This window comes from Falco cherrug, chromosome 4, assembly GCF_023634085.1.
Source record: "Falco cherrug isolate bFalChe1 chromosome 4, bFalChe1.pri, whole genome shotgun sequence".
Classification (NCBI taxonomy): domain Eukaryota; kingdom Metazoa; phylum Chordata; class Aves; order Falconiformes; family Falconidae; genus Falco; species Falco cherrug.
This window is the reverse complement of record NC_073700.1, coordinates 106,981,232-106,994,139: the sequence shown is the minus strand read 5'-3', so window position 1 is coordinate 106,994,139 and position 12,908 is coordinate 106,981,232. Positions and strand designations below refer to the sequence as shown.

The window sequence follows — 12,908 nt, the reverse complement described above, 5'->3', positions numbered from 1 at the left end:
GAGTACAGCACTAACATAAACAATTCAGTTTAATGTTTAAACAGCACTTGGTGTTTAGAATCCCACAATAAAAGAAACATATTATTGTAGAAATTATCACTTTGACAGTGATTGAAGGGTAGGCAGGCATGTGGCCTATAAAGCTATAATTTTTACAGTCCACAGCTTGAGTTTAATCATTTTGATATAACATTTCCAAAATATCTCTTTAAATGCTCCTTACAGCATATAACTTAAGAAAAAACATCCTTTCTGTACAGTGAAGTGGAGTAAACTCCAAAACATGAGCAACGCAGAAGTCAAAAGTTAAAAAGAAAGCCAGCACTAAAATGCTGACAGCCCAAGAAACATTGATGTAGGTGATAGTTATCAGCTTCCACTGGAAGATGCTGTATTTTTCTATGAAGTAATTTTAGAAAAGTAAAGGAATAGTGATTAAGTGGATTTAACATTTAATCTAATGAGAAAATTCAACACTGCAAGCGTTGGTGCCTTTACCATTTCTTTAAGTGTTGGTATAATGGTGGTTCTAGCCTTTCCCATTTTTCTCTCAGTTTTTTCCCTTCCTTCTTGAGTGCCTTCCTATTTAAATCAATGCTTTTCTAAACTCTGGTGATCTTTCTCAGAAGACATGACACTTACAATAATCACACCCAACAAGTGCTTGCTGATTTCCCTCTCTCACCACTAAACTTGACAGAAATTCTTCCGTTGAAGAAAACAGAATAGGAAACCACAGAACAAGGGCTTAAAACTGAATACACGATGTATATGTATGCACACATGCAAGTAACCAAGCAGCCATCGTATTCCACAAAGATCACACGTGTTTTCTCAGCTGTAACTCAGTATAACTGTAATTTGTTGAGTATTTTTGGGGGGTTTGGCATGGACGATGCTGCCCCACCTGCCATGCACAGACTCACTGCAAAAAACACCACCAGCATTCCCTCTTACAGCTCATGTAATTGCAAGACACCAAAGCCTCGAGATTAATTCGGCATCGATACATAGCTCACCCACAGCTTTTGCCACATCCACGCCAGCTAAGAACTGATGACTGACGCTTTCTGAGCTGCGCAAGACCCACAGGTGCACAGCGAAGGCATCTCACTGGCGGGGAAGAGGGAAGGATGCATCTCGGGAAGCCGCTTCTCAACCCTGCCTGGTCAAGGGTACCCAGAGGGTTACCTTTGACTCAGGAAGGAGCTCTGAGGTGTGGTAACGGGCTAGTGTGCTAAGCCAGCTGCTCGTTATAACGCACACAGAAACAGAGCAAAACTGGGGGAGGACATCATCACACCGCACAGGGAGACCGCTGCGCCCGGAAACTTTACCTGGCTTTTGGTTGCCGCAACCTTTGCAAACAGTGCTTGAGACACCTTAGCTCTCTTCATTTCCTGCTGAATCTCGTCGTAAATGGAAGCATTAATGTTCATGGAATTACTTTCTGTTTTTCCGTTCCTCTCTGTGGCGATAGTAGCAGTTTTGACCTAGAAAATATATTTTATGAGACATTTTTCATTATAAAAAAGTTATTTTCCTCCTTTCCCCTCCCCAAGTAGTTCCCTTTCCATTTTATTCCTTTTATTCAATCTTGCTTTGATATTCTTTCAGTTTTTCAGAGACTTAACATTATTATAAGTTATCCATGGTTCAGGCAACTGGGAAACAAGAAAATTCAGCATATTTTAACAGGTGAGTGCATCTGCAATAGGAGTTATCATTAACTGACCGCTGCGAATTCCAACAACATAAAACAAATCAGGTGGAAACCTGTCAAAGAGCCTTGTAGAGACTTGTGAACCTTTACACGATTTCTTTGCCCCACGCAAATTAAGTGAAAAATGTAAGCGCAGCATAAAAGAATCTCTAACGAAATAGAGACGTGACAGATATATCTTGATTCATGCCTTATGTCCAGTACTCTCAAATGCATGATAACATAGAAAAGTTGTGGCTTTAGATTTAACTTTTAAATATTATCTTATCAGTTTAATACTCAAGCTGTTTTTAAGAAAGCAATAATTTAGAATAATATGTATTTTAACCACTAGAATAATATGTATTTTAACCACTCAGTCATGAAATCAAGATAGGGCTTTCTTAAATCAATTCTAGTTGCATTTCACTTACGTAAATCTAGTATTTATTCCTCTTGCAGTCCAGGTTAAAAGAAGATAACATGAAAACGAAACAGAATGATTATACTACCACCTCCGTGCTGCATCTGCAGCATTAAGGAAAGCAACAAAAAATGCATCAGTAGTAACATGATATTCAGAAGACTATCCTTTCCTCCATCCTCTGAAAATGATGGAAGTAATGGGTTTTAGTGCAGTTTCTGCAATATCGGTTGAGAGGTACAAAAAATCAGCAAGTACTCAGCTTATCCTACAATATTCTCAATAGTTAAGGATAACGACTTTCTTTAGCAGCTACTCTTGTAAAGTTTGCCCAAGAACAGCGGACCTAATGGAGCACTAATCCTAAAGCGGACTAGAAGAAAAGACGGCCTGTATTTCTGCCAAGAACCTACAAGATGATGACGCAAAATCAAACCTTTAGATTCCAACTCAAACCTACTGGTTCATGCTAAGGCTGTTGAGAGCTGAATTTAGCCATTCAGAAGTTACATGTCTAGTCTGAAGTTAGTCATTCAGGCTACCCCTCAATTTAATGGACAGAGCCTGGCGCTTCCAGGGGTGATTCACCCTGCTCTTAAGGAGGCGCCTAAACCCACACTTTCACTATCAGTTTAATCCAGTGCAAGTCAGCATTTTCCTGTGCTCTGAAGTCCTTTGAGGTTCAAAGGGAAATCATGACAACATGATAACTCACTTGCCAATCTCACTCTCTATGAGCTTTCACATGTCACAGCTCTCACGATATGAGAGTCAAAGGTTTTGGATGAGACACGTACTTAGGCAAATCATCGGCCCATTTTTTCCTAGAAATGTCACACTCAATTTGTGTTAACTATCCTCCATACTGCTTTTAAGATAAAATAATTTAGCCCAGAAACTGGGAGTGCATGCCACTTTAGCTGAGCCTGGTTTGTCTATCAGGCTTTTTGGGAGTTGTGCTAGGACATGCCCATAGGCTGCAAGGGGCGAAACCCCAGCAAGGACAAGGCATCCACGTACACTTCCACCTGCCTCCTTCTGGCAGGCATTAGATTTCTGGTGCCTGAAAACAGGAGTCCTGAATAAAAAGGGAACTGAAGAAAATGTGGCACACAGTTTGCTGCGTGATTTGCTTTCATCTGAAAACAACTGGTACTTTGAAACCACAACCTGGAGAGTGAGGCATTTCCTTTTCTGCAGTGTGACATTTTACAGACAACGCCACAGCAAAGGATGGCCAAGCCGGGGCCAACAGCTGCTCCGAAACATTTGAGACACCTGGCAGCAGGCAGCGTGAGCAGCAGCACCATGAACCTCCCTTCTTCCCACTGCAGAGCAGGCAAACACATGCCTCACACTGGGCAAATCAGCATGGGGCCGCAAGAGCAGGTGCATCTCCTGAACATCATACAGTGAAATCATTTGAAAATTAGGAATTCCATGGCAATTTTATAACCTTAAAGGACTCACTAAAAGATAACTGACAACCAATGGGGATGTTAAATATACAACTGGAGACAGCCTCCTCTGCTTGCATCTAAAACTCAGGCTAAGCTAAATTAGAAAATGAAAATTGATGGCTTTGTCAACACACCTTCTTGGACCTCAGGTTTAAATTTTGGCAAAGTTATTTCAGTCCTTCCCAAAGAAATATTTCTAACTGGTAACTAATCTTTGAAGGCCCTGAGGGGAAGATGAGAAGATGAAGGTATTCAGCTAGCCTACACAAGTCCACGGTATCTTTTGGGAAGGAAACGCTTTGCTCTTGTGATCCTGATCTCAACATCTTTTTTTCTGTAAGCCTTTTTGATTGCTACTCAGCTTCACAAGACAGCTTCACACGGTAGCAGGACTTCATAGACCACTTAACTGACCTGTGAACACCCAGATCATCAAAACCCAAGACTCACACACCATGTTGGAGACATAATTCAAACTGTGCATTTTGGTCCACACTTTTCAATGCCCTATTTAATACAGAGATGCATTTAACCCAGTGGAATTACTGAAGATACTCATTCTGGTTGGCAAATCACGTCTATCTCTGTACGGGTACAACAAATTCAACCGCATCTAATACGTCACTGAAGTTAAAACAAACACACAAACTAAAAAATGTCTATTGCCTTCTGTTAATATTGAGTTAGGAAGCGAACAACAGAAAAAAATAACATCTGCATCAAAAAGCCATATTAGCGCAAAGAGCTTTGGGAGAATAAAAATCTTAAAACTATAAAATGATGAGTTTGGGGATTATTAAAGGTTGTTGTCCACAATCATACCCTCTCCCTTTCCAATTTACATCATTGGCCAAGTATAAAAATTCTTCCCCCACCTCTTAATAATTTCTTTTCAAAGATCAGGTATAGACTCTGGCTGGAGTCGATGGACCATTGGTCTGCTCTGGTCTGATGAATTCCATGCAATAATGCTAATTAACCTCTTGGAGAATATCCATACATAAAACTGTTTCATAATTTATACATAGCAAGCATCTAGCTTGTTGTGTTGAATTTAGAATTGAGTTCAAGACAGAGGCTGTTTGAAGCTGGGTTGAAAAAACACCCTCCTCCTCAAAAAAACCCAACAGAAAACAAAAAAGCCCTCAATGGTACAACTTCAGGACTTGGGAGAGGAGGTGGAAAAAGTATTCATTTTGGAGAGAAAAACAAAACAAAACATAATCTCTCATCTCATCCACACTTAAGCAGAACCTCCCACCCCACCCACGCTTACAGCCACATTTTCTGTTTAGGAACGAAACCACAGATCAGCTAAATTTTTTTACGGTAACCAGATTTTGCAAACATTAACTGAACAGGGGAGCATTATTCTACAAATGTAACACACTGAGAATGAGAAATTTGTTTGGCATCTTCCTATCACTGATCAATTTGGTCTTTTAAAAATATTTGAAAAAACCCAAACCACATCCATCCCCTCCCAACCTGCCCAGACATATATTCTCATCAAATAAGACTGATTACAGTAGCAAGAAGTTCTGGATTAATTCAATTTTCCAAAACAAAGGTTATAGAAGGAATAACTCATCTGAGGAGGTTTTCACAAACATGGAAGTTCGTTTCTTCCCCCTCAAAACTGAAACAAAAAAATCTTTTCTAACACATTCTCATAAGTACTGTTTTAGCTTGGGAACAAAAATCTTCTTTAATCCTGGTTTAGCTTTTAATATTACATTGTACATTAAAATTCATAAAGTAGTTCATTCCAGGCAAAACAAACTACTTTTCAGTTCTGCTCTGCAAATAGCACAGGAGGTACAATAAATGCTGTTGCTTTCAGAATAGCTTTTATCAGGACAAGGTTTACTACTCCATTATTACAGTGGCGCCTGGAAGTGCAGTTATAGTTAAGTGTCAGGGTTTCCATTAACTCTCCTCCATGGTGATTTTCACAGGGGGCTGAGAGGGTTGCGTTTATTATTTCGTTCAGTTTTACTTTCATTAGAATGCAACTTGGCACAAAGACTATCAACCTAAATCTCAAATTTTGAACACTTAAAATTAAAAATTTTGCTGGTGGTGACGTATGGTATGTGCATGTGGCTGAACTCCAGGGTTCCGCCGCCAGGTTTCGCGGCAGTTGGTGATATCCAGAGGTGCTTGCTATGGGGGGTCACTGGTCCTCAACCACCAGCAGAGCAGTGTTCTTCTCAAGCCCAGTCTTTCAATAGTGACAATCTCTGGGACCCAAGCTGAAATTATTTTACCACCACGGAACTGTAATTTATCTGTAGTCAGAGGGAGGCCAGGATTATATTTATGAAAATGAAGGTTTTTGTCAATTGATTACCCTGAACCATGACTCACGCAAGATTTATGGATACTTCTTAAAACACTGCCTTGTTAAAATTATATTCTCCTCTTGACGTGACACGTACTCTTTTTACACAGGATGATGATGGGCCCCAAGAGTTCGCACAAATTTTCTTTGGGAAATATGGGTAGCAAGAAGGATTTATTCCTAAGTTTTGCTGAAATAGAGACTACTTGCCCTGAGAAGGAAGGGTTCATGACTACAGGATGGCTAACAAGCTTTAACTAGAATATTTTGGAAAAGAAAATCTGTGACTTGGTCACCTGTCTCCATCTACCCTTCAAGCTGTATTAAGGAGGGCAGAGTCCTCTTTCCCCCACACCCCGAACTGCCCCAATGTGAGGAAGAGGCCATCCCTAGCACCTCCTTGGGAAATTCCATCCACCCTGAACATAGCTCCACACTCAGCATCCTCTAAAGTATCCCCACTTCCTCTCGCTCTCACACAACGTGTGACTGACTCATTCTCTGAACTTTACTTAGGGATACCCAGAAAGGACCTCTGGGGCGTGAGCTGCAACACGGAGGTGTTGAAGAGGGAAAAGAAAAAAAGTTAAAGGAAGGAAGAACAATAAAGGACCTTTTTTTCTTCCTTCTAGGTTGGAGAGGTTAAACTATGGCTCCACGAAGTACCTACCTGATGGATATGCTAACGTTTAGGAACTCCAGTGCCCCAGGGAAAAGCCTGACAGACAGGCTTCTGCCCCAGGAGATAGCAAGATGAACAAGGTCCAAGGAAAAATTCCTGCGTGCACTGTCTCCTCACGCTCAGTCTGCCAGTGTGGAAGATAGTAGCTGGCTTTTACAACTTGACCAGCGTAGAGGGCTATACATGTATCCCAAAAGCGTATGCGTTAGAGGCTAACGATTTCAATTTAAAAAAAAAAGTAAGATTTTGCTTTTTTGTTTTAAGTCAGAGAGAAAGGGAGAAGTAAGGGGGACAAAGAGCTTCTTAAAGGATTTCAAAAAAGAATTGGAAATAATCCAGATACATTAGCTCAAGTAGCAACTAGTAAGAATGCTGTAAAAATGAGATAAACTCAACACAGTTCCTTCTAACTCAGGCACCAGGGTTTATGCTTGGTGAGTTCTTACTATCCTCTCAGACCCCCAAGGTCCCGCTTTCTGTTTTTGCATGCAACAGTATGCAAAATTCACACAGAACAAGCTCAGCTGCTAAATGGTTAAGTCTGCTCTACTGTCTGGGCACCAGTTGGCAACACAAAAATGCAAAATAGATCCTTTTCAGGATGTTTATTTTCACATCCTTCCGAAACTGATAACTTGCAATTGCAAAATAAACCTTCATGTGTGGCATATTAGCTCCCATTTTTCATGGTTTCGTAGTTTAATTGTTTCGAATGTTACACTGGCCTAAAGATTTAACATTAAATATGTTGGCTCTTGTATAAATTCTGTTGTCAGGATAAACGGTCTGTTTTCCCTTTCAATAGTTATCCAAGAAGCTCACAGCTAAGCTAAAAAAAATATTATACTGTACTCCTGTATAGTGACCTTTAAATAATTGCTTGTAATAAATTTAGTAGTAAGGACACTAGTAGTTTTATTTCCTTAGTATCCAATATTGAATAAACTGTGGACATTTGACGGAGTATCAGAGTAGTAGTTTGCATTAATAATTTTGCAGTATCCTGACTATAATTTATTTCTGGTACAATTTTTCAAGTTATACTTGCCAGCTCAACATGTATAATAATTTCATCCTTATTTCTAGCATTAAGTATTGTGCTTCTGCTACACAGATATTTCCATTTTCAAACTTAGGGCCCTGAACACTTAGTAGCAGGTGGTAAGTACTTCATGTCTTTATATGTGGGAAATTCTAGCAATGTATAAAAAGGTCACACAGAATTCCAACTCAGAGGTTTCTACATCCTCAGTCCATCTACTAGGTAAAGTGCGTATCTTTTGATAAGTTACAGAGAATAACGTAACAACTAGAAAAATAACTGTTTTGTTCTGTAAACCTCAAGTATTAGTCTGTAAGGTTTCCTTATTAACCTGTTTTCCTTTTGAAAAGGATCAAAACAAAACCATATGCTGTTTCCACTTTGAACTGTCACAATTAGGTTAACTATACTCCTGACTCCCACTAAAAAAATGAAATGTGATTATGAACAAGACCACAGTAGAGACAGATAGATCCGCCCCGCCCCGACCCCTACATTTGGACTTACAGTACGTTTTGTCAGTTAAGAAAACCCCTAAGTCTCACTTTCATTCTGGCTGCAAGGGATTTATAGTTTAAAGTGTGAATTAAAACCAATACAAGGACTACCTCTGACTTGACATCCTTCAGGAAGGTCCTGTAATTAACTCTGTTCTTTAGCTGTGAAATTGCCCAAGACCACTTGAGACGGAGTGAGACATTACCTTGGCAGAACGAGGTAAGTTAAGAAGAAGGGTTAGCCTTTGCTCTGAATTACCTGGGCTGTGGGAGCAGGTACAGATATTAAAACAAACTCAAATGTTATTTTAAACACAGTTATCTATATTTAACTGTTTCCCACTAAAGCATTACTATGTAAATAGATTCTCATCCTTTATCTTGAAGAGTATCTACAGAATATTTCACAGACTAAACTCAGCTGATAAAAAAACTAGACCATTAGCACAGTCTGTTCTTTCTGCTAAATTTTTTTTCTGTTCTTGTGAAAAGTACTGCATCAGGTCAAAGTGATCTTCTGCCCTCCCTTTTCCTACGATTTTGTTATTTCTTACTTTAGTGTGGTCTTTAGTATCCATTAGCTGTAAGAAAATCAGGAAAATAATCTCGAGGAATTTATAGGATTCAGAATGGGTGTGGCATATAGTCATGGGCACAAGCCTAAGCCTGGTTAGCAAAAACCTGTGTTTACATACTCAACCATCACAAAATTCCCGCAATCCCAAGACCTTGCTTTGTACAGCAAATCTGGACTGTGTATACAGCATGATTCCCACATACCTGCAGATCAGTTTGTTTTGTCCTTGCATAGGTACAACTTTGAGCTACACCAATGCAGAGTATTTCAGAAAAAGATAGTTTTCTGGAGTGTTTCGTTCACAAGTGTTTCTTCCTCATGGAAATCCTATGCATTCCTATGACTCACACCTGTATTCCTCGTGTACCCTAAAACTAGCATCAGTTTCCTCTGACAGACACATCACACAGATCCTTTCGGATCCCACTCTATCAAACTTTATAATTTTGGGAGAATGAAACCAGTAGTCCCACTAGATTTTACAGAAATCACCAGGAGTTTCATTTGAACAAATACAAAATGAAGCTTTAATGAACATATCCAAATCTTGCAGAGCGATGGATATAGCAAGTCTGTTATGTTATCCAGTTGTTAGTAGCTCAACTTGGTGAAAGTGTGCCCAGAATTTTGGGATGGAGTCTTCTTAACTCCATCCCTTTAGTTTTATCTGTTCATTTTCCGGAAGATAATTTTTAAGGCATTACGATGTACTCTTACTTCTGCTTTCATTCCCACTCAGTTTAGTCGTCCAAATCCTTCAAAATCCCTGTTTCAACCTCTAACACTAAAAACACCACCTGAGAATTACAGGGGGGGAAAACAGCTAAAAGCCAGCATCTTCCAGGCCCAGTAAAGCTCATATCTCGGTAAAATGAGCAAAAAAAAATAACCTCTGTAGGGGCCATAACGGATAGAATTTATCTTAAAACTAGAAAATCGGTAGTAATAAACTGCTACTATCATCCATTATATTTCCTAAATTTAATTTGCGATATGCACTGCAAACAACGATCCTGCGAGCGTTTAAAAAACGCAACAGTAAAAGCTTTCCTCTTTTTAAGAAAGGTATCACCCAGCAGGACAGTGAGAAAACGCAACAAGCAAATCTCAAAGACAGAAGAGTGGTTTACTTGTGGAGGCCGGCTAGGTGGTGTGCTTATGAGAGGTGCAGGGCCCATTGCAGAGGCTGCGTTCAAGCTCCTTTCCCTTTCGTCCTGGTAAATGCGATCTCGTTCAGCTTCTGGCAGCTGCAAGAAGTTCTGCATAGCCCGAAGGTTTACCAGTAAGGACTGCGAGGCAGTCTTGGGATCCTCTTCCTTTCGGAGGATTTCTGAGAGCAAGCCCTGTAGGGAGGGAAAGAAAAAATATGCTGGAGAGTTAGCGGAGGTGAGCGCCTGCGAAACTGTGGTCTGCAAAGCCACTGCCAACCAGTCCTCTTTCTTCTTTCCATTGGGCTGAGAACGAGAGCAGTAAATGCACCATCCACTCCACATAGGAATATATTAATGGCATTTTAGGTAGCAGAGAAGACAGCCTCAATTGTACCCTTAATTTTATTAAGCATCTGTTTTACATAAACTGAATCTGTCTAATAGGTCTCCTTCTTTTGACCGGCTTAACTTGCCATGAAATCTTTCACAGTCGACAGACAATCACAAGACGTTCAGAATAAGTGAAATACAGATAGTCCAGAGGCCTGACACTGGGGCGTTCTCAGACAAAATGCATAGCCAACCTAAAAAAATATGGCTTTCCACATTTCTAGCAACTTGAACAGCTCTTTGAAAGGAAGTGATATTTCACAACTAATCTGAGATGATAAACTTGTAACTTTCCTAAAGTAGTGCTTAACTAACTCCGGCCCATAATTTTTAGAAGTCAGCGTTTTGTTCTGAGAGTTGTATATTGGAGTTTAACAAGTGAGGAAACTCGGTGTTGGACACTCCCCCTCCTTCACCTTCCTCTTCCTCCCACCCTCCTCTTCTCACTAGCACAACCCTAATCCTCACCTAGTCCATCATCTGGGCTATTTATTTGAGCACCTGCTGTGCAGGTCCTGCTTCCTGCGTCCATTTACCTCTGTTGTCCTTTGACCGCTTTCAGAGTCCAGCAACCACAGATAAAAACAAGCACTGGGAAACGAGAGGGAAACAGCATAGAGGGCATCTGCAGCAGCAAGCCAGAGACGGGCAGGCTGCAGACGACAGCACACCGCCACAGCCTGCACAGACCACACCAGGCTTCCCACACAGTCATTTCACCTCAGACCTCAGCAATGGAGCGTGCCTGGCGGTCTGGGACACCTTATGAACCTGTGAGTGCAACTACAACTTTAATGTCAACAGGTTCTTGAAACCTCCCCGCTGCCAAATTCTCCTTTTAAATACGTCAGGCGTACAAAATGCTCTACTGTGCTGAAGTAACAAGGTGGTGATAAATTAACTTTTGCAAAACGAAATGCTAACTTCTTTCTGGAATAAATGCTGTTGCCATGCTGGGACAAGGAGAGGGCTGGTTTAAGAGGCTTTTATTGCTTCTGTAACAAGGGAACAAGGATGTGATTTTAAAGAAATAAGACAACCCGGTGTTTCTTTTCCTAAAGAACTGTTGCAAGTTATTTGGGATAATGGAGGGGTGAATGGAGGGAGGGAGACAGGCAATGAAAAAGCTAAAACTATGAGAGGCAGTCCTGACTGAAGATACCATTCCTAAGGGAGTGCAACAGAAAGCTACAGCCCATGCATCAGCCTCTTCTGCAGGGAAGTCTGATGCTCACAGCACCTATAGGAGTTGTCACCTTTCTCAAAGGTCCTACCCTATCAGGCAAAAGCCCCTTACAAAGGTGCTGCAAAGCCACTGCTCTCAGGCAGCCACGCTTAGGCAGGGTCAGAGCCCACCCAGTACCGCTCTGATCTCTGCATTTGCCCTGTCGCCCCTCCATCCCTCCTGGGCAGTGAGAATGGAGGTGTCAGTCACCACACTGGGGCCACTGTGGTCCTCAAAGACCTCTCTGTGCCTGCCTAACTAAGAGGGAAATGAGATGGAAAACACAAACAGTCTTTCCAGCACTAAGCAGGAAAAATAATATGAAGAAGGATTAAAAAAATAAAATAATCCTGGGAGATACTTCCTTAGCGCTATTCTTCATCCCTCGTATTTTCTGGTATCCAGGCAGAAACTACTCAGAAGGTAAATAAACAAGTTACAGAAAAAGTGGCATCTGGAAGGAGTATAACTTTTAAAATTTTTCTTAATGATTATTCTAATAGTAAATTCACTTATTAGCAAATATGGGAATCAAATTCTCGTCTACCATTTGCTTCCACTTCTAAGTACTCAAACCCACAGTTACCACTGTTTTGCCAGTGTTAGGGTTACACAACCCATCCTCCAAGGGAGGCAAGAAATGATTTTGTGCCATGGAGACAAGGCGAAGCTGTCTGCAAAGCACAGGATGTATACAGTAAATGGAACAGAATCGTTTAGGTTGGAACAGCCCTTTAAGGTGAGTCCAGCCGCTAACCCAGCACTGCCAAGTCCACCACTAAACCACGTCCTGAAGTGCCACATCAACACGTCTTGTAAATACCTCCAGAGATAGTGACTCAACCACTTCCCTGGGCAGCCTGTTCCAATCCTTGACAACCCTTTTCGGTGAAGAAATTTTTACTAATATCCAATTCAAACCTCTCCTGGCACAACTTGAGGCCGTTTCCTCTTGTCCTATCGCTTGTTATCTGGGAGAAGAGGCCCACACCCACCTCGCTAAAACCTCCTTTCAGGTAGTTGTAACACCTGATTTCTGACTGCTACTGTGCTGAAAAAAACATCATCAGGATGAAAAAGAAGAAAGAAAAACTAAACTCAGCTGGACTGATCATTGGCAGAAAAGGAGACACTTTACCAGCAGCCAGCCCACTGCCGGCCACAGTCAACGTCCTTGAAAAATACTTTAGCCCATAATAAAAAATATTTGCTCATATAAGCCTTTGCCACATAGCAGGCAGCTAAAAAAAGCAGAAAAGGCTGGTTTTCTTGTGTAACTTTCCCTGTCTCAGTGAAATAAGTAAACAAAGAAAAACGGGTTTTGTATTTTTCCAGCGTTTGTCAGTGTAACCATTGCTGCAGGACACCTCTTGGTGATTAAATGCCATTAAGTATTCATTCCCCTCTCCTTCCC

At 40.9% G+C, this 12,908-nt stretch overlaps 1 protein-coding gene across 5 annotated transcripts in view; it reads right to left on the bottom strand.

The window, feature by feature from the left end:
- SATB1 (SATB homeobox 1) overlaps window positions 1-12,908 on the bottom strand; it is a 95,183-nt gene that overhangs the window by 25,957 nt on the left and 56,318 nt on the right. For all 5 annotated transcript variants that reach the window (XM_055707933.1, XM_055707937.1, XM_055707934.1 and 2 more), the window contains 2 exons: window positions 9,859-10,071; window positions 1,338-1,493 (listed from right to left, as the gene is read on the bottom strand). In XM_055707933.1, the coding sequence (XP_055563908.1) occupies window positions 1,338-1,493; window positions 9,859-10,071 (369 nt within the window). The remainder of the gene's footprint in view (window positions 1-1,337; window positions 1,494-9,858; window positions 10,072-12,908) is intronic.